The sequence below is a fragment of the Heterodontus francisci genome, chromosome 1 (genome assembly GCF_036365525.1).
Source record: "Heterodontus francisci isolate sHetFra1 chromosome 1, sHetFra1.hap1, whole genome shotgun sequence".
In the NCBI taxonomy this organism is placed as follows: domain Eukaryota; kingdom Metazoa; phylum Chordata; class Chondrichthyes; order Heterodontiformes; family Heterodontidae; genus Heterodontus; species Heterodontus francisci.
The window spans coordinates 179,767,382-179,788,486 of record NC_090371.1 but is presented as its reverse complement, the minus strand read 5'-3'; the positions used below and the strand labels follow the sequence as shown (position 1 = coordinate 179,788,486).

The following is a 21,105-nucleotide window of genomic DNA, read 5'->3' as shown; positions in this document are numbered from 1 at the left end:
AGATTGTGACAGCTGCTCCCCAGAAGTTTAAGATTGATATCCTGCCTGTGGATGATGGGACACCAAGGATTGTTACCAACCTGGGACTACAGTGGCTGGAGTACATGGATAGTAAAGTAATTCTACTTCCTGCATTTCCAGCACAAACACAAGGATTAAAAGCTTTATTTGCACAACTAATCACATGTTTGTTTTGCATTACAAATTTTGGAATTTATGTTAGTTTCAAGCAATATTTAAATATTAAAATGATCAGCAGATGTGATTTCTGTTGCAGTGAAAGTGTGATTGGGCAGAGGTTGTCTTGATGGAATCAGGGCAAACAAGTATTTTTCTTAAAAAATATATATATTTTCCCTGGTACATCACCAAAATTTACTGCAAAAACATAAATGAATGCTTACATTGGAAATCTAGTTCTAACTTTTGATAGCAGTAAGAATATAAGAAATCATGGAACAAGAAAGAGCTGCCTTGTCCATCAAGCCAGTTTCTTCCTCTGAACACATACTTTCTATCCTATCAGCTTTTTAATCACTTGAGTGAAATACCTGTTTAAAATCTTTTCACGTGAAGACATTGTGGATATTAGAATATGCTTCCCACATATAATAATGCATATATATTAGAACTCTCAATTATTTGCAGTTAACTTCTGCAATTAAGATGCTTGGATTTTTTGAAAACACACGTTAATTCTAGATTTTATGTGGAAAGTGCTATTAACTAATAAATATCAACTGAAGTAGTGGAGTTCTATTATGTTTTGAATTTGCTGTAATTAATTTTATGTATGATATCCATTTTCAGTAAGGGGGAAATCGAATTGTTGTATAAATAGAGGCTTTGTTATGTGCCATACTATTCCATAACATTATAAGCTTTTTACTTTGATCTAATACTATCTTTAACTCCTCTTGTTAGCCACAGTGGACCACTTTTTTTGTGGGTTTTTGTGCCTTAAAGCAAGGTATATGTGTTGCAAATTATTAATTATTTAAATGCTAGCCATTGCTTGTCTACCATCATACCTTCTAATGTAGTCTCCCAATCCACCGAAGCAAACTCAAACCAACACAGTTTGCTTTGTTTAGTGAGGAGGGTAGATAGACTTTTTGTTTTACTAAGCGGCAATTTACTGAGTCCCTGTTGAATATATATTTAAAAGGTGAGTAAGATTTCAAGTTATTGATTGGAGTAAATAGTTGTATACAAGGTACAAAGATAATAAGGAAGGATCATAACATATATTTCTCTATGCAGGACTTGGAAAAATGTAGTCAGTTTGGGACTTAATTGCAGGATCAGACAGAAAGATGCAGTTTACCATTCCATCCAAATAAATTGTTTTGCTGCCAAAAACTGTTTATAAATGTTGTCACTGTCCTGTCCAATAACAGGTCTACTAAATAATTTTTATATTGCCTGTTATATTTCTTAGCACACAATATGTTATGCCAACATTACATACTTATTTAACAGGCTAAGTTTTAAATTGACCATCTGTATTAAAGTAATTATATACATAAATGGGAAAGGTGCCTAAAAGTCTACAAGCAGGCAAAGAAAGAAATGGAATCTGTGGCCATTAGTCGGCCAGAGGAAGTATTGGGGACAAGGAAGGAAACCATTGAGTGTAATCAGAGTAAAAACTCACAAATCAGTAGAAAAAAATGATGATAGTGAATCTGAGACACAGAGCTGAAAGATTTGCTCCGAAGAACCACCCAGTTAACAGAGTGAGCAATTGCATCGTGCCATCAAAATAGGACGGTTGAATGGGAAATATAGAAATAGGAATTTATAATGACAAAAGTTGATGAAAAGGTTTAGTCAAAAAAGTGACAAGACAACAGGAATTTAGGAAGTGCGCTTTTATCACCATCCTTGGCCACTCTTAATTTCAATCTATCCAAATGTCTTTAATTTGTATCTGATTGCCTGATTCCAATATATGATTGTTTCCCACCCTGATTTCTGTTTTCTGTAGAGCTGCAGCAGACCAAGTAAGCTTGAAACAAACTTAAAAACAATTGAATAGTTCCAGTAATCATAAGACTGTTTAAACTTTTTAAGCACTGATTTTTACAATTGGTGCAATTTATGCCTTCTACATAACAACAGCAACTTGCATTTATATAGCACCTTTAAAGTCGTAAAACATCCCAAGGTGCTTGACAGGAGCATCATCAAACTAAATTTGATCCTGAGCCACATAAGGAGATGTTATAGCAACTTTGTCACAGAGGTAGGTTTTAAGAAACATAGAATCATAGAAAGTTTAAGGCACAGAAAGAGGCTACTTGGCCCATTGTGTCTGTGCCGGCTGAAAAACAATCCACCCATTTTAATCCCACCTTCCAGCATTTGGTCTATAGCGCTGCAGTTTATGGCACTTGAGGTGCATATCCAGACTCCTTTTGAATGAGTTGAGGGTTTCTGCCTCAACTACCCTTTCAGACAGTGAGTTCCAGACTCCCACCACCCTCTGGATGAAAAAGTATTTCCTCATCTCCCCTCTAATTGTTCTACCAATCACTTTAAATCTATGCCCCTTCGTCACTGACCTCTCTGCTAATGTGAACAGACCCTTCACCTGCACTCGATCCAGGCCTCTCAAAATTTTGTATGTTTCAATCAGATCTCCCCTCAGCCTTCTCTGTTCCAATGAGAACAACCCCAGCCTATCCAATCTTTCCTCATAGCTGCATTTTTCCAGTCCTGGCAAAATCCTCGTAAATCTCCTCTGTACCCTCTAGTGCAATTACATCCTTTCTGTAATGAGGTGACCCGAACTGTACACAGTACTCAAGTTGTGGCCTAACCAATGAGTTATACAGTTCCAGCATAACCTCCATGCGCTTATATTCTATACCTCGGCTAATAAAGGAAAGGATTCCATATGCCATCTTAACACCTTTTCGACCTGTCCTGCTAACTTCAGGGATCTGTGGCCATTCACTCCAAGGTCCTTTACTTCCTCTACACTTCTCAATATTTTCCTATTTATTCCTTTGCCTTGTTTGATCTCCCCAAATGCATCACCTCACTTCTCCAAGTTGAATTCCATCTTCAGTGCATCTTCAGTTTCTAATAGCACGGCAAAGAGGTTTAGGGAGGGAAATGCAGAACTTAGGGACTGGCAGCTGAAGGTACAGAGGCAATGGTAGAGTGATTGCAATTGTGCATCTGCAAGAGGCCAGAGTTGGAGAAGTACAGACATCTCAGTTTTAGGGTTTGAGGAAATTACAGAGATAAGGGGCTGTATTTTACTAGCCCCTCGACGTCGGCAGTATAGGCCTGTAAAATACTTGCGGGAGCAGCCCGCCATGACCCCCGACGCTGAGAAGGCCCCGTCACATTTTACTGGCAGCAGTAAGGCCTCGTTGTGGCCCCCTTAATTTACGTATTAAAATTAATTGAAACAAAATGCAAATAATCTTACCTGGTCCCAGCGGCTGTCCCACGCAGATTTCACGGCCGCCAGCCGCACCTCGCGTGCCTTTGGAATTCCGTTCGGAGTTCCGAGGCAAGACACTGGTGAGGAGGGGGAAGCCGAAAATGATCAAGGCGAGGGGAGCAGGAAAAACACTTCTTATTGGCTGTGGAGATGGCAGGCAGGGATTGCGGGTCATAGGTAATGAAGTTCGGGGGGGAAAGTTCGAGACCTGAAATAAAGTTTTTTTCTGGAGGGAGAGGGCAATTTGCATATTTGTTATTCATTGGGGGTGTGGGAGAGGGAATTGAAAATGTGAGTAAATGTCGATCTTTATCTTTCAGCATTCTTTCCCTTTAAAAAATTTTAATGAGTCTGAAGGGCCTGCAGCCCTTTAAAAATGGCCCCTGCGCCCTTTTGGTGGTGTGGCGCCATTGCTGGGGACGGAGCAGCCGCCCCCTCTACGTCATCAGAGGCGGCCACTCCGCACCCTCCACTTAAATGAGTCCCTGTGCAAAATATTGCGGGGGCTCAGCAGCAGCGCTTCATGTTGGAAGGCTGCTGAGTGCAATGTGCGGCGTGCTAATAAAATTCAGCACAAGAATTTTAATGGCTAGGTGTTGCTTCAGTGAGAGCCAATGTGTTTATGTTCTTCCTTGGATGCACATAATCTGAAAAAGTGTATTTCAGCTCCTGTCGAAAGAAAATAGCAGTTCTGCTGTCTCCAACCTGTTAATTCACCTGCCAAATCAAATAAACCCAGTGTTCTGATTTGTAGCCTAATCTGTAAATGACTCCAGCACTCATTCAAAGAACACAGAGCACCTATATTCTATTTTACATAGTGTAATATTATATGTTTATATGTAAATAACATCTGATAACCCTCTCTGAACCAATTTATAATTCCATGAAAATAAATGTCAAGCTATAAATCGAGACCAACAATATGAACTCAGAAATAGAAAAGCAGGTTTTATGATAGGTTCTTTTTTGAATGATAATAACATCTGTAATAAAACAAACGTGAGTGAATTGGATGCATCAATTAAATTTGTGATTAAAGCAAGATTAACAGAGATTGATTTTTTTAATTGCGTGATTAGTATTTTTAATTGCTGGCCAAGCCTTATATATGTATATGTATACACTAAAAACAATAGGATTCAATTTAGATTTTTTTTTTACGTTTGGGGTGCAAAAAGATTGCTTGATAGCAAACTATTAAATATAGGATTTAGTGCACCCGTGGGCACTACCTACACAGTTGTTCATGAGTGACTCAAGTCCTGTGCTGTGGAGTAAATGTCAGATGACTATTACCAGGCCTAATAGGACAATGAGAATTCCTAGCTGAGGGATCGCTGTCATGATCCCCCAAAACCAAAAATGATTTGAATAACATTTACAACAAAAGCGTGTCTCTGTTAAATTTTTTCCCTTTATAACTTCAGTTTATAAACTTATTTGGAAACAGTTTTATTTCATATTTTTAATTTTGCTATGTTTTCTATTTTAACAACACATATGTATTCACAAAACAGTTCCTGGGGCATAACTCGAGAAAGAACTCTAATTATATGCCCATTGCTCTAAACACACACAACGGAAATTTTCTTGGAGCACCTCCTGCTCTACCCCTGTAATTTTGACACAAATTCAGTGGAAAACCCAGTTATGCATGGAAACAGACTTTCTGCTGATCTTTTGCCGATGTTAGGATGGGAGAAGCACCAAGGAAATCCTCGGCAATTATTGGAACACAACTCACAGAAATTATTGTAACAGATTTATTTGCACTAATATACTTAAATTAATATGCATTTTCATACCAAGAATTATATAATTCATATATATTTTATTCATTATTTATTCTTTCACATATTAATGCTGTTAAATAATGATCCTTCTAATTCAGGCCATCAACCTGATCACTAAGAAGGAACTATTGACCATGGATCCTGACACTAAAGACAAGCAGCTGATTTATGAGATTACCACAGGACCAAAGCATGGACACCTGGAGAACAAACTGAGGCCTGGAATCCCTCTAATGACTTTCACCCAAGGTGAGTTCTTGTGTATTATTTCTGCTGATCCCCATATACAAATAGAGTTGGCTGTTTAATACAATAGCGGTATGCTGTAGTATACAAAACTGATTGTTTATGCTAGCACCTGTCATGATGTATTCATTTTAAGGTAGTCTTCACAACATGTTTGTTTGTGGGTGGGAGTTTAGAGGCTTCTTCCTGTTGGCTGTGGGTGATGAGCAAGCAGCATGATGAGGAGACGAAGTTACTGATGCCACCCTTTCACTGAAAGGGGAATGGAGAATAAGTTATTGCTCACCTTGCGCATCTTGGTTGATGTACTTCCTGCAATGTACCACTATTCCAAGTGTTGTTGAGGTGGCTCTGACAGCCACTGCAGCCTCGCTCACTGTGCTCTTATTGCTGCCTGGGAGGCCTCTCCCTGCCCCCTCTACTAATTCCACCCAAAACCAAAATAAATTAACATCTAGTTCTGATTTCCTCGAGGAGCACATCTATCTCCCCATCAGAAAAATTCACCACTCTTTGATCACTTGATTCCCTTGTGGTCACATTCTTCAGCTTGTTTCCTGCTCCTGGGCACTCTGTGTTTTTGAATCCTATTACAGCACATCAGTTTCCACCCATCCCACATCCACTTAATCCCTGATAGCTCTTCAGGGGGAACTTGCCAAAAAGTATACAAGTAACCTTACCCCGGGAAACGGATGGGTGGATGTGCATATTGAACAGCACTCATGCAGACGATAAGGATCAGCAGAAAATCAAGCCCCTGGAATGCATCAGCACAGAAACAGGCTACTCCACCAATTAAGCATGCACTATTAGCCACCTAATCAAATCCTCTTCTTTGCTCACTCACCATTCCCTTTCATATTTCTCTGTACATTACATAGAATTTATGCAAAAAAGGACCATTCTATCCAACTGGTCCATGCTGCTCCTTATCGTCCACACGAGCCTGTTTTCATCCCTTTACATCTTACTCTACCAGCATTTCCTTCTAGTCCATTCTCCCTCATGTTTATTTAGTAATCCCTTAAATGCATCTATGCTATTTGTCTCAAGTGAGTTCCACATTCTAGCTACCGCCTGGGTAAAGAAATTCCGACTGAATTCCCTATTGGATTTATTGGCAACTATCTATGTTCATATCCCCTAGTTTTGGTGTCTCCCATAAGTGGAATCATCTCTATATATGCCCTACCAAATTCTTAAATAATCTTAAAGACCTCCATCAGTTCACACCTCAGCCTTCTCATTTCTAGAGAAAAGATCCCAAGACTGGTTAGTCTTTCCTGATCGGTATATTCTTTCAGTTCTGGTAACCCAAGTATCCTTGTAACTCCTTGTAAACCAGTGGATGTAGCATATTTGGATTTTCAAAAAGCATTCATTAAGGTGCCATACGAAAGGTCATTGCACAAAATTAGAACTCCTGGGATTGGGGGTAATATATCAGCATGGATTGAGGATTAGCTAATAAACAGAACATTTTCGGGTTGGCAGGCTGTAACTAATAAGGTACCACAAGGATCAGTACATAGACCTCAGCTATTTACAATCTATATTAATGACTAAGATGAAGGGACTGAGAGTAATGTATCTATGTTTACTCACAATACAAAGTTAGATGGGAAAGTAAGTGGTGAGCAGGACGCTGAGAGGCTACAAAGGGATATAGACACGTTGGGTGAGTGGACAAGAACATGGTAGATGGCACACAATGTGGCAAAGTGTGAAGTGATCCACTTTGGTATAAAACTAAATAAAGTAGAATATTTCTTGGTGAGAGACTAGGAAATGCTTGCATTCAGAGGGACCTTGTACATAAATCACAGCAAGCAATGAGGAAGACAAATGATATGTTAACTTTTGTTACAAAGAGATTGGAGTATAAGACTAAAGAAGTCTTATTACAATTATACAGGGCATTGTTGAGGCTGCACCTGGATACTGGGCGGCACAGTGGCGCAATGGTTAGCACCGCAGCCTCACAGCTCCAGCGACCTGGGTTCAATTCTGGGTACTGCCTGTGTGGAGTTTGCAAGTTCTCCCTGTGTCTACATGGGTTTTCTCCAGGTGCTCCGGTTTCCTCCCACAGCCAAAAGACTTGCAGGTTGGTAGGTAAATTGGCCATTATAAATTGCCCCTAGTATAGGTAGGTGGTAGGGGAATATAGGGACAGGTGGGGATGTGGTAGGAATATGGGATTAGTGTAGGATGAGTATAAATGGGTGGTTGATGGTCGGCACAGACTCGGTGGGCCGAAGGGCCTGTTTCAGTGCTGTATCTCTAAACTAAACTGTGTCAGTTTTGATCTCCTTACCTAAGGAAGGCCATACTTGCTTTAGAGCAAGGCTGTCCAATCTTTTCAGGCAGAGGGTTACATTACAATTTTTGATCAGCCCATGGGGCCAGTGAGCAAATTTCGAAAGATGAAGACATTAAAAATTTGTCTTAATAATAAAAAATCATTGGTCCAAGAGCGTTTGAATGCTCGACATTCAGCATCAATCTTTCTTTTATTGTATCCATGGGCGGCCAACTATGAGAGGGAAGCGACTCTTAACTTCCAAATGGCTACAAAAACTACCAACAGGTCTTTTGCTTTCCCTGGTTGACACTTCCCAGCACACAACTAAAACCTTGGCCAGTCTCTATGACTCTAATCTGGATACAAGAAATAAGGCATACTGGGTTTTTAAAAATTATTAGATTTTCTTCAACATTTCCTCCCTGCACCTACCATGCAACAGGAGCAAAAACTTACCTTCCCCGACTCCCCCGACTCCTCAAGCTCCCCTTTCCCCACACTCCCGACTCCTCGAGCTCCCCTCTCCGCACACCCCTGACTCCTCGAGCTCCCCTTTCCCCACACCCCGACCCCTCGAGCTAATCCCCTCCCCCCACACCCTGACTCCTCGAGCTCCCCTCCCCCCACACCCCTGGCTCCTCCAGCTCCCCTCCCCCCACACTCCCAACACCTCGAGCTCCCCTCCCCTACACTCCCAACTCCTCGAGCTAACCCTCTCCCCCCTCCCCCCACATGCCCTACTCCTCAAGCTCCGCTTCCCCCACACTCCCGACACCTTGAGCTCCCCTCCCCCCACACTCCCGACACCTCGAGCTCCCCTCCCCCCACACTCCCGACATCTTGAGCTCCCCTGCCCCCACACCGCTGACTGCCCGATCTCCCCTCCCCCCCACGTCCCCGACTCCTTGAGCTCACCTCCCCCCGCATCCCGACTCCTCAAGCTCACCTCTCCACCACCGCCGACTCCAATTTCCCTTCTCCACCGCCGACTCCCCTTCTCCACCACAGACTCCTCGAGCTCACCTCTTCCCCGTTGCCTCAACGAGTTCACTTACCTCCTCCAACACATTTTATTGGCCAGCATCCATGATTGATAGCACCAGGATTGACAAGCCTGAAAGAAGGGCACTGCTTGATTGGCGGGCCGGAACGAAGTGGACCATAATTGGGAGGGCGGATCGAAACCTTTGACAGGCCGGAGTGCGGCCCGCGGGCCTTATGTTGGACAACCCTGCTCTAGAGGGAGTGCAACTAAGGTGCACTAGACTGGTTCCTGGGATGAGGGGATTATCCTATGAGGAGAGATTGAGTAGATGAGGCCTATATTCTCTGGGGTTTGGAAGAATGAGAGGCGATCTAATTGAAACTTATAAAATTCTTAAGGGGCTTGATGCTGAGAAAATGTTTCCCGAGCTGGGGAATCTAGAGCATGGGGTCACAGCCTCAGAATAAGGGGTTTATTTAGCCATTTAGGACTGAGATGAGGAGAAATTTCTTCATTTAAAGTGTTTTGAATCTTTGGTATTCTCTACCCCAGAGAGCTGTGGATGCTCAGTCGTTGAGTATATTCAAGACAGAAGTCGATAGATTTTTGGGCACTAAGCAAATTAAGGGATATAGGAATACTTATCAAAGGCCTCTTGAAAATTCAAATCTCTTACATCTACTACATTTTCTTCATCTACTCTTGTAACATAGGCCAAGCATGACTGTCCCTTTTGAAATTGTGCTGACTGTACATCCAATGGTCTTCTAACATTAGTACACTGGAAAGGCCGGTGCAAATTCTGGGCCTTTTTCAAAAAGCCGATGCTCAATTAAGCATTGTACAAATGTAATGACTTTTGTCAGTAGTTTTGAAAACATTTGTGAAGGACAAGACATTAATTATGTATATTTTATGTGTAACCTGCCCTGTACAAATTTATTTCCCTGTAGAGGATATTAACTTGGGTTTGGTCACCTACATTTTAAATGAAGATAAAATTCAAAAGACTATGGACACATTCAAGTTTTTGGTGAAAGACAGCAAACCTAATATTGTCAGTGATAATGTGTTCCATATCCAGTGGTCTCTCATCAGTTTTGAATACACCAGGTAGGCATCCTTTATATACTGTTGTTTTATTTCTGTTGTCTTTCAGTATTATAACAGTGACTATGCTACAAAAGTGCCTCATTTGTTGTGAAACGCTTTGGGCTGTTTGGAAAGACACTAGATAAATGAAAACCTTTCTTCAGCCAAATATACAAACCTTGAAATTTGTTGAGGCCACACCTGTTTTAGAGGAACTTCCACTGACCCCACATAACCTTGACCCATTTTCCTGCATCAAGATCATCAGGTATGCAGGGCCACAGCAAGCGAGGAAAATTCAGGTGGTATTGCAAAGAGATCAGTACTGTTGCAAGTGAGCAGGCAAAGAGGAATTAATGGGTCAAAAATGCCCTGACGACTTCGAAGACTGTCCTAGTTGGGGCCTTTGTGGGGGGAGAAGAAACCACAAGTAGTCCCTTCATTCAATGACTTAGAGACCTTGCCACCACTACCCTAAGAACAGCCACCACCCTTCTTCTCCTGGCAGTCCCTGGAGATGGTGGGGACAGTAGCGGTGAGAAGGAAAATCCGATGCCTTGCCAAGCCCTGTCTCTTGGTTAGCGTTTACATGTAGCTGGTGGTGAAGGGATGGCCAGCAGCTGTTCTGATAGAGGTGAAAAGAGCAAAATTGTGGTTGCTATCCTGCACATTTTTGATGGAATGCGGAAGGAAAATCCAGCCAAAAACCCTGACAACCAAGTGGTTCACCCAATGCAAGCAAATATTCAAGAACCAAGATCCTTAACTAGATGCCAAACGAGGAGATTAGAGAGAAGGGGCAGCTAGCTTCACTACAGTGCATATGGGAAGCTGAGTGTTTTTTATGAATAGCACGTTTCATAAGGTAGTCCCATGCAGCTACATAGAGTTCAGAAGGAGAGGGCACCTGGCTTTACCTGGCAGTCTCCCCATCAAAGGCAGGCTCTCCTGATGCAGGCAAAATGCCCCCGGGGGAGGGAAGTGGCCATAATTTGCCACTTAAATGGCTCAATTGTCCACCCAGTGGGTGGCCTTCCCGTCAAGGTTCCCACCGCTGGCATGGCAGCGGGAAGACATCGAGCTCCCCCTCCTGTCACCTTTGCCCGCCATATTGCCAGCCCTCGCATCTCCCAGCTCATCTCCAATGGGCCAGGAAAATTCAGCCCATTGTCCATTATAAAACCAGGAAACTGGAGGCGAGGATATGTTGCGAGGAACAAGATATAGTAAGGGTTACTGAGACATTGTTATAGAAAAATCAGGACTGGGAATTAAACATTGCTAGATATAACAGATTTGGAAAAAATAGAGAGGGAAAAAGTGGAGGTGGAGTTAATGTACTTATTCGAGATAATATAATAGCAGTAGGAAAAAGGGATGTAGCTATCGCAAGACAGAGATATTATCCATGTGGATGGAGGTAAAAGATAATAAAGGATCAATCACATTAATAGGGGAGGTTGAAGAAATCTGCAAACAAACTAGGAAAATGAATTTAAAAATTTAATTCCCCCATGGTTATTATTCTAACTACCCTGAAATTAATTGACTGGAAGAGGTGGATAAAGAGGATAAGGGTTTCTACAATGTGTACAGGACTCCTTTCTAACCCAGTATGTAAGATGTCCAACAAGGGAGGATTTGCTACTGGATCCAGTAATGGAGCAACAGCAACAATAACTTATATTTTTATAGCACCTTTAATGTAATAAAGTGTGCCAAGGTGCTTCCCAGGAGCATTAGAAAACAAAGTATGCCACTGAGCCACAAAGGAATATCAGGTCACATGACCAAAAGCTTGGTCCAAAAGGTAGGCTCTAAGGAGTATATTAAAGGAGGAAAGCGAGGCAAAGGCACGGAGAGGTATAGAGAGGGTATTCCAGAGCTTAAGGCCTACGCAACTGAAGCTGTGGTCACCAGTGGTTAAGCGGTTAAAATTGGGAATGTCCAAGAGGCCAGAATTACAGGAGTGCAGATATCTTGGAGGGTTGTTGGGCTGGAGAAAATTACAGAGAAAGGGAGGATGAGAATTTTAAAATCAAGACGTTGCTTGATGGGGAGCCAATATAGGTCAGCAAGCACAGGGGAGGTAGGGGAGCAGGACTTAGTGCGAATTAAGACAAAGGCAGCAGAATTTTGGATGACTCCAAGTTTACAGAGAGTAGAATGTGGGAGACCAGCCAGGAGTACATTGGAATAGTCAAGTCAAGAGGTAACAAAGGCATGAATGAAGGTTTCAGCAGCTGATGAGTTGAGACAGGTGAAGTCGGGCAATGTTGGAGGTGGAGCTAGGCAGTCTTGATGGCACAAATATGAAATCGGAAGTTCACCTCAGGGTCAAATGTGACACCAAAGTTGCAAACAAACTGGCTAAATCTCAATCTGTTGCAGGGAGAGGGATGGTATTTGGAATGGGGACCAAAAACTATGGCATCATTCTTCCCAATATTTAATTGGAGGAACTTTCTGCTCATCCAGTACTGGATGTTGGATAAGCGGTCTGATAATTTAGCAACGGTGGAGAAGTTGAGAGAAGTGGTGGTGAGGTAGAGCTGAGTGTTGTCAGCATACGTGTGAAAACTAATGCTGTGCTTTCAGATGATATCGCCAAGGGGCAGCATGTAAATGAGAAATAGGAGGGAGCCAAGGATAGATTCTTCGGGGATACCAGAGGTAATGGTGTGGGAGCAGGAACAGAAGTCATTGCAAGTGATTCTCTAGCTATGATTAGATAGAATAGAATAGAACCAGGCAAGAGCAGTCCCACCTAGCTGGATGACAGTAGAGAGGCGTTGGAGGAAGGTGGTGTGGTCAACCGTGTCAAAGGTTGTAGACAGGTTGAGAAGGACAAGGAGGGATAGTTTACCTTTGTCACAGTCACATAGGATGTCATTTGTGACTTTGATAAGAACTGTTTTGGTACTGTGGTGGGGCGGAAACCTGATTAGAGGGATTCAAATATGGAGTTCCAGGAAAGATGGGAATGGATTTGGGAGGCGACAGTATGTCCAAGAACTTAGCAGAGTAAAGGGAGGTTGAAGATAGGACTGTGGTTTGCAAGGACGGTGGGGTCAATGGTTGTTTTTTTTGAGGAGATGTATGATGACGGCAGATTTAAAGGAGAGAAGGACAACACGTGAAGAGAAAGAGCCGTTTACAATATTGGCTAATACAGGGACCAGGAGGGGAAGTTGGGTGGTCAGCGGTTTGGTGGGAATAGAATTAAGGGAAAAGGAAGTGGGTCTCATGTGCAAGATAAGCTCAGAGAGGGCAGGAGGGGAGATAGGAGAGAGACTAGAGAAAGGTGCGAGTTCAGGGCAAGGACAGGTGGAGCATTATGGGAAGTCTGGCTGGAGCAGATAAGAGAAGTAAAAGTAGGGGAATGTCTAGATAATCATGAAAATAATGTAATTCGCTTTAAAATAATAATTGAGAAGGACATAATTATGATGAAGACCAGAGAAAAGCCAATTTTGAGGGGCTGAGAATAGAACTTGGGAAAATAAAATGGACAACAATTTTGGCAAACAATGATGTAGAACAGCAATCGAAAACATTTAAAACAGTGTTCAACATACACTAGGAAAAGTATATTTCACTAAGAGCAAGAAAAAACTAAATGCTAATAAGACACCATGGATGAATAAAGACATAAGGGGAAAATTGAGGTGAGGGAAGAGGCATGCAGTAAGTATATGGAAAGCAGGGAGAGCATACAAGAATACAAAAAGATTACGAGAAAAGTCAAATTAGCAAGGCAGAGGAACAACGAGATTAAATTATTAAGGAAAATAAAGCAAAATAGTAAAATATTCTGCAGGCACATAAATTAAAAAAGGTAAGTCAGGATAGGATTAGGGCCACTAAGGGATGGACAGGATAAAATCACAGACAGTGATAGCAAAATGGCAGAAATATTAAATAATTACTTCGCTACAGTATTTACCAGGCAGACCGATCAGGTGGACACAACATGACAGCTGCGATTAGAAATGATATAGCCGCATTTAAAATACAAGAGAAATATTAAATTATCTATTCAAACTCAAAAAAGGATAAAACTCCTGGCCCAGATGGACTACGTTCACGCATTTTAAAAGAATCTAGGGAAGTGATAGCAGAAGCAATAGTACACGTACTTAATAATTCTATGAAACAAGGAAGTGCCAGATGACCGGCAGATAGCTCACGTGATACCTATATTTAAGAAGGGAGATAGACTATAGGCCAGTCAGCTTAATATTGGTGGTAGGAAAAATAATGGAATTCCTTCTAAACGAGAAAATAGGAAAACATCGAGAAACCAAAAATATAATAATGGATAGTCAGCATGAATTTCAAAAGGGAGAGTTTTGCTTGAACAAATTCATTGAATTCTTTGAAGAGGTAAGAGAGAGAGTAGACAAGGGTAATGCATTAGATGTAATTTCTCTATATGTTTAATGACCTTTGATAAGGTGCATAGAATATAAGAGCAAGGAGGTTATGATGGAGCTGTATGAAGCGTTAGTTAGGCCACAGCTGGAGTACTGTGTACAGTTCTGGTCGCCACATTATAGGAAGGATGTGATTGCACTGGAGAGGGTGCAGAGAAGATTCACCAGGATGTTGCCTGGGCTGGAGCATTTCAGCAATGAAGAGAAACTGTATAGGCTAGGGTTGTCTTCCTTAAAGCAGAGAAGGCTGAGGGGGACTTGATTGAGGTGTGCAAAATTATGATGGGCGTAGATAGGAAGAAACTTTTTCCCTTAGTGGAGGTGTCAGTAACCAGGGGGCATAGATTTAAGGTAAGCTCACCACCACCTTCTCAAGGGCAATTAGGGATGGGCAATAAATGCTGGCCTAGCCAGTGACGCCCACTTCCCATGAATGAATAAAAAAAAAGGTTTTGAGGGGATTTGAGGAAAGATTTTTTTCACCCAGAGGGTGGTTGGAATCTGGAACACACTGCCTGAATGGGTGGTAGAGGCAGGAACCCTCACAACATTTAAGTATTTAGATGAGCACTTGAAACGCCATAGCATACAAGGCTATGGGCCAAGTGCTGGAAAGTGGGATTAGAATAGATAGGCTTGATGGCCGGCGCGGACACGATAGGCCGAAGAGCCTGTTTCTGTGCTGTGTAACTCTATAACTCTAATGTATTAATGAATAAGGTCAGGGCATGCAGAATCAGGGGACAGGGAGCAGAATGGATACATAGCTGGCTTCAAGACAGAAAAGAGAGTAGAGGTAAAGGGTCGTTATTCAGAGTGGCAGAAGGTGGAAACTCAGGTCCCACATGGATCAGTCCTGGGACACCTTTGTTCACAATTTCTATTAACGATTTAGACTTCGGAAACAAAACACAATTTCTAAATTTGCAGTGATACCAAATTGAGGGGGATGGTCAATGCTGAGGAGGTCTGCAACAAGTTACAAGAAGATATAAATAAATTTGCAGAATGGGAATATAATTGGAAAATGAATTTCAACACAGATAAATGTGAGGTATTACATTTTGGTGAGCAAAATAGGAGGTCACATATTACTTGGAAAATAAGAATCCAAATAAGGCAGAGGAACAAAGGGACCTCGGAGTACAAACACACAAATCATTAAAAGTGGAGATATATTAGAATTAGAATTAGAACATTACAGCGCAGTACAGGTCCTTCGGCCCTCGATGTTGCGCCGACCTGTGAAACCATCTGACCTACACTATTCCATTTTCATCCATATGTCTATCCAATGACCAACTAAATGCCCTTAAAGTTGGCGAGTCTACTACTGTTGCAGGCAGGGCGTTCCACGCCCCTACTACTCTCTGAGTAAAGAAACTACCTCTAACATCTGTCCTATATCTATAACCCCTCAACTTAAAGCTATGTCCCCTCGTGTTTGCCATCACCATCCGAGGAAAAAGACTCTCACTATCCACCCTATCTAACCCTCTGATTATCTTATATGTCTCTATTAAGTCACCTCTCCTCCTCCTTCTCTCCAACGAAAACAACCTCAAGTCCCTTAGCCTTTCCTCGTAAGACCTTCCCTCCATACCAGGCAACATCCTAGTAAATCTCCTCTGCACCCTTTCCATAGCTTCCACATCCTTCCTATAATGCAGTGACCAGAACTGCACGCAATACTCCAGGTGCGGTCTCACCAGAGTTTTGTACAGCTGCAGCATGACCTCGTGGCTCCGAAACTCGATCCCCCTACTAATAAAAGCTAACACACCATATGCCTTCTTAACAGCCCTATTAACCTGGGTAGCAACCTTCAGGGATTTATGCACCTGGACACCAAGATCTCTCTGTTCATCTACACTACCAAGAATCTTCCCATTAGCCCAGTACTCTGCATTCCTGTTACTCCTTCCAAAGTGAATCACCTCACACTTTTCCGCATTAAACTCCATTTGCCATCTCTCAGCCCAGCTCTGCAGCCTATCTATGTCCCTCTGTACCCTACAACATCCTTCGGCACTATCCACAACTCCACCGACCTTCGTGTCATCCGCAAATTTACTAACCCACCCTTCTACACCCTCTTCCAGGTCATTTATAAAAATGACAAACAGCAGTGGCCCCAAAACAGATCCTTGCGGTACACCACTAGTAACTAAACTCCAGGATGAAAATTTGCCATCAACCACCACCCTCTGTCTTCTTTCAGCTAGCCAATTTCTGATCCAAAGCTCTAAATCACCTTCAACCCCATACTTCCGTATTTTCTGCAATAGCCTACCATGGGGAACCTTATCAAACGCCTTACTGAAATCCATATACACCACATCCACTGCTTTACCCTCATCCACCTGTTTGGATAGATTAGTAAGGCCATAAAAAAGCAAACCAAACACTAGGGTTTATTTCTAGAGGGATACAATTGAAAAGTAGGAAAATTATGCGCAACTTGGATCAAACCTTGCTTAGACCACACTTGAAATTCTGGTTGCTTCTAGACACTGAGGCATTGGAGAAGATGCAAAGAAGATTTTCAAGAATGGTATCAGAAATGTGAATTTATACTTATTAGGAAACGATAAGCAGGCTTGGCCAATCAAAGATTGGTGTGGGAGAAATGGTTTTCGATTCATGAGGCAATACTGGGGAAAATGGGAGCTGTACTTGTTAGGACAGCCTTCACCTGAACCTGGCTGGGACCAGTGCCCTGGCGAATCATATAACTAGGGCTGTAAAGTGGCCTTAAACCAAATAGTTGGGAGTGGGGGGCAGGGGTGGGTGGGGAGTGTTCAGGTGAGGGGAAATTTAGAAAGTTAATGAGAAAGTCCAAGGCATTAGTGCAGGGTAGTGATACAGGTAATGATAACGAGAGTGTAACAGGAAGGGACAGAGCATACAAACATAAGAGTGCACCAGCAAATAAAATCATTGTAGGGAAAAGTGGTAAAGAGACAAAATTAAATGCTCTTTATGTGAATGCACGCAACATTCGTAACAAGATAGATGAATTGATAGCAAAAATAGAAATAAATAGATATGATATGATAGATATTACAGAGACATGGGCCGGAATTTTATGTTGGGCGGGAGGCCCCGCCCACTGGCCAAAAAGTCGCAGATGAGCCCACCTCAGACGAGCCTGGGGAGCCACCCCGGGATATTATGAAAACCAGGCTCTTAATTGGACTTGGGTGGGACTTCCACTTCCTTGAGGCAGTAAGTCCCACCTGCAAGAGCTGCCGGCAGCTCTTATTCCGAGCAGTGCCACTAGGAGTGGTGGCCAGTGCTGAGACACCAGCCGGCATCGACAGCAAGAGGGATGTACGTTTTGGGGCCTCACCAGAGACAATCAGCCGGGTCCTGGTGAGGTGGGGTGGAGGGGAGGGGGGTTTTGGGAGGTCGGGTTCTTTATTTTAGTGGGAGCGGTTAGGGCTTTAGGGGGGCCCTCCATGGGGCATAGAGTGCTCGATCAGGAAGGCTCCCCCCAGCCCGCAAGGAGGCCATCAAGTTTTACCTGGTGGCGTTCTGGGGGCCTAAGGCACTTGCCAGCTGCTGCTAAAATACCAGCGGTGGTAGGAGAAGGCCCTTAAGTGGCAATTAATTGCCCACTTAAGGGCCTTGATTGGCCTGGGGTGGGCCGTTTCTCGCCACCGCTGCTGCCCCTGGTAAAATTGCAACAGGGGTGGGAAGGCATTGGGAACAGCTCCGCCCACCCCCCACCCCACTGCTGGCCACCTCCCAATTAATTTTACATCCTCGCCCCGCCACGCCACCAGCCCATTCCTGTGGCGGGGTGTAAAATTCCAGCCATGGTTGCAAGGTGACCAAGGCTGGGAGCTAAATACTCAAGGGTATTTGATATTTCAAAAGGATATGAAGAAAGGAAAAGGAGGTAGGGTAGCTCTGTTAATAAAGGATGAGATCAGTACAGTAGTACAAAATGATCTCTGCTCGGAAGATCAAGATGTAGAATCAGTTTGAGTGGAGATAAGAAATAGTGGGAGTAGTTTATAGGCTCCCTAACAGTAGCTACACTGTAGGACAGAAATAATTGGGGCTTGTAGGAAAGGTACTGCAATCATCGTGGGCGATTTTAATCTTCATATAGATTGGACTAATCAAACTGGCAAAAATAGCCTGGAGGATGACTACATAGAGTGAATTAGGGACAGTTTCTTAGAACAGTACATTGTGGAACCAACCTAGGAGCAGGCTATTTTAGACCTGGTAATGTGTAATGAGATAGGATTAATAAATGACCTCATAGTAACAATCCTCTAGACAAGAGTGATTCTAACATGACAGAATTTCACATTCAGTTTGAGGGTGTAAAGTTTGGGTGTGAAACTAGTGTCTTAAACTTAAATAAAGGCAATTACAAGGTTATGAAGACAGAGTTGGCTAAAGTGGACTGGGAAAATATGTTAAAAGTAATGACAGTAGAGAAGCAGTGGCAAACGTTGAAGGAGATATTTCAATCTCAACAAAGATATATTTAATTGAGAAAGACTCTATGAGAAGGATGCATCATCCATAGCTAACTAAGGAAGTTAAGAATGGTATCAAATTGAAAGAAAAGGCATACAATGCTGCCAAGATTAGTGGTAGACCAAAACATTGGGAAAATTTTGGAAATCAGCAGAGGATGACTAAAAAAGAGGGCGAAATTAGAGTATGAGAGTAAACTAGCAAGAAATATAAAAACAGACAGTAAAAGTTTCTATAAACATATAAAACGGAAGAGACTAAAATAAGTATTGATCCCTTAGAGGATCAGACTGGGGAATTAATAATGAGAAACAAGGAAATGGCAGAGACTTTGAAAAATTATTTGTATCTGTCTTCACAGTAGAAGACACAAAAAGCATTGGTGAGAACCCATCTAGAGTACTGAGTACAAATTTGGTCTCCTTATGTAAGGAGGGATATACTTACATTGAAGCAGTTCAAAGAAGGTTCACTAGGCTGATTCCTGGGATGATGGTGTTGTATTATGAGGAAAGGTTGAGCAGGTTGGGCCTATATTCATTGGAGTTTAGAAGAATGAGAGGTGATGCTTTAGAAACATATAAGATTTTGAGGGGGCTTGACAGAGCAGATGCTGAGAGGATGTTTTCCCTCGGGGAATCTAGAACTAGGGGCCACAGTTTCAAAATAAGGGTCTCCCTTTTAAGACAGAGATAAGGAGAAATTTGTTCTCTCAGAAGGTCATTAATCTTTGGAATTCTCTTCCCCAGAGAGCAGTGGAAGCTGGGTCATTGAATATATTCAAGGCTGAGTTTGACACATTTTTGATCTACAAGGGAGTCAAAGGCTATGGGGGGCAGGCAGGAAAGTGGAGTTAAGTCCACAATCAAATCAGCCATGATCTTATTGAATAGCGGAGCAGCCTTGTGGGGCCGAATGGGCTTCTCCTGCTCCTATTTCTTATGTTTTTATCTGAGAGTCACCAAGACATCAAATAGGAATTCAGAAGAAGTTTCTTTACCCAGAAAGTGATGAGAATGTGGAACTTGCTACAGCAGGAGTTCTTGAGGTGAATAGGGTAGATTTATTTAAGGGGAGGCTAGGTGAAGGAGAAGGGAATCGAGGGTTATGCTGATTGATGTAGATGAGGAAAGACGGAAGGAGGCTCGAGTGGAACATAAATGTTGGTATAGACTGGTTGGGCCAAATAGCCTGTTTCTGTGCTGTATATCCTATGTAATTCTATGTAAGTTAATGTTGCAGTAGAGGACGGGGGAATAGGGATATTGGCTAGGATAACAATAAATAGAAGGAGGTGATAAATAGGTCGGCATCATCACCTGTTCAGATGTGATCCATCCTCAGTTGCTGAGTGAAGCAAGGGTGAAAATAGCAAAAGCTCTGAACACAATCTTTCAATCCTCCTTGGGTATGAGCATGTTGCCAGAGAACTGGAGGATTGCCAATGTTACACCACTCTGCAAATAAAAAGGTAGAGGAATAAACCTGGTAACTACAGACTATTCAGCTTAATGCCAGTGGTGCGAAAACTACAGGAGACCATTGTCAAGGACAAAATTAATTCTCACTAGGAGTAGCATAAGGGACAGCCAGCATGGATTTATTAAAGGCAAATCATGTCTGGTTAACCTGATTAAGTTCTTTAATTATGTAGCAGAGAAGGCTGATCGTGCAGTAGTATTGTATATATCGACTTTGATAAAGTACCACATAAAGTACCTATTCGGAAAATAGAAACACATGGGATTAAGGAGGTAGTGGTAATTTGGCTACAGACTAGGAGACAGAAAGTAGTGGTGAACAGATGTTTTTCAGATTGGAGTGAAGTAAGCAGTGGGGTCCCCCAGTATTGGGACCATTGCTTTTCTTGTTATATATAAATGGCCTTGACTTGGGTACAGGGAGTACAATTTTAAAGTTTGTGGATGTATTCAAAACTTCGCACTGTGGTGAACAATGAGGTGGATAGTAGCATACTTCAGGGGGCTTAGGTAGACTGGTGAAATGGGCAGACACATGGCAGTTGCAATGTAATGTAGATAAGTGTGAATTGATGCACTTGGAAGGAACATGGAGAAGCAGTATAATCCAAATGGTACCATTTTCAGGGGGATGCAAGAGCAGAGGGACCTGGGGTGCATATTCACAAATCTTTGAAGGTGGCAGGGCAAGTTGATAATGTGGTTAAGAAAGTGCATGGGATATTAGGCTTTGTAAATAGGGATATTGAATACAAAAACAAGGAAGTCATCCAAAACCTTTACATATCGTTGTTTAGGCCTCAG

The 21,105-nt window shown here is 42.4% G+C and overlaps 1 protein-coding gene across 3 annotated transcripts in view; it reads left to right on the top strand.

Annotated features, from left to right (window-relative positions):
- Nucleotides 1-21,105, top strand: part of fras1 (Fraser extracellular matrix complex subunit 1) — a 617,312-nt gene that overhangs the window by 519,699 nt on the left and 76,508 nt on the right. For all 3 annotated transcript variants that reach the window (XM_068039139.1, XM_068039130.1, XM_068039149.1), the window contains 3 exons: nucleotides 3-116; nucleotides 5,355-5,505; nucleotides 9,746-9,905. In XM_068039139.1, coding sequence (XP_067895240.1) covers nucleotides 3-116; nucleotides 5,355-5,505; nucleotides 9,746-9,905 — 425 coding nt within the window. The remainder of the gene's footprint in view (nucleotides 1-2; nucleotides 117-5,354; nucleotides 5,506-9,745; nucleotides 9,906-21,105) is intronic.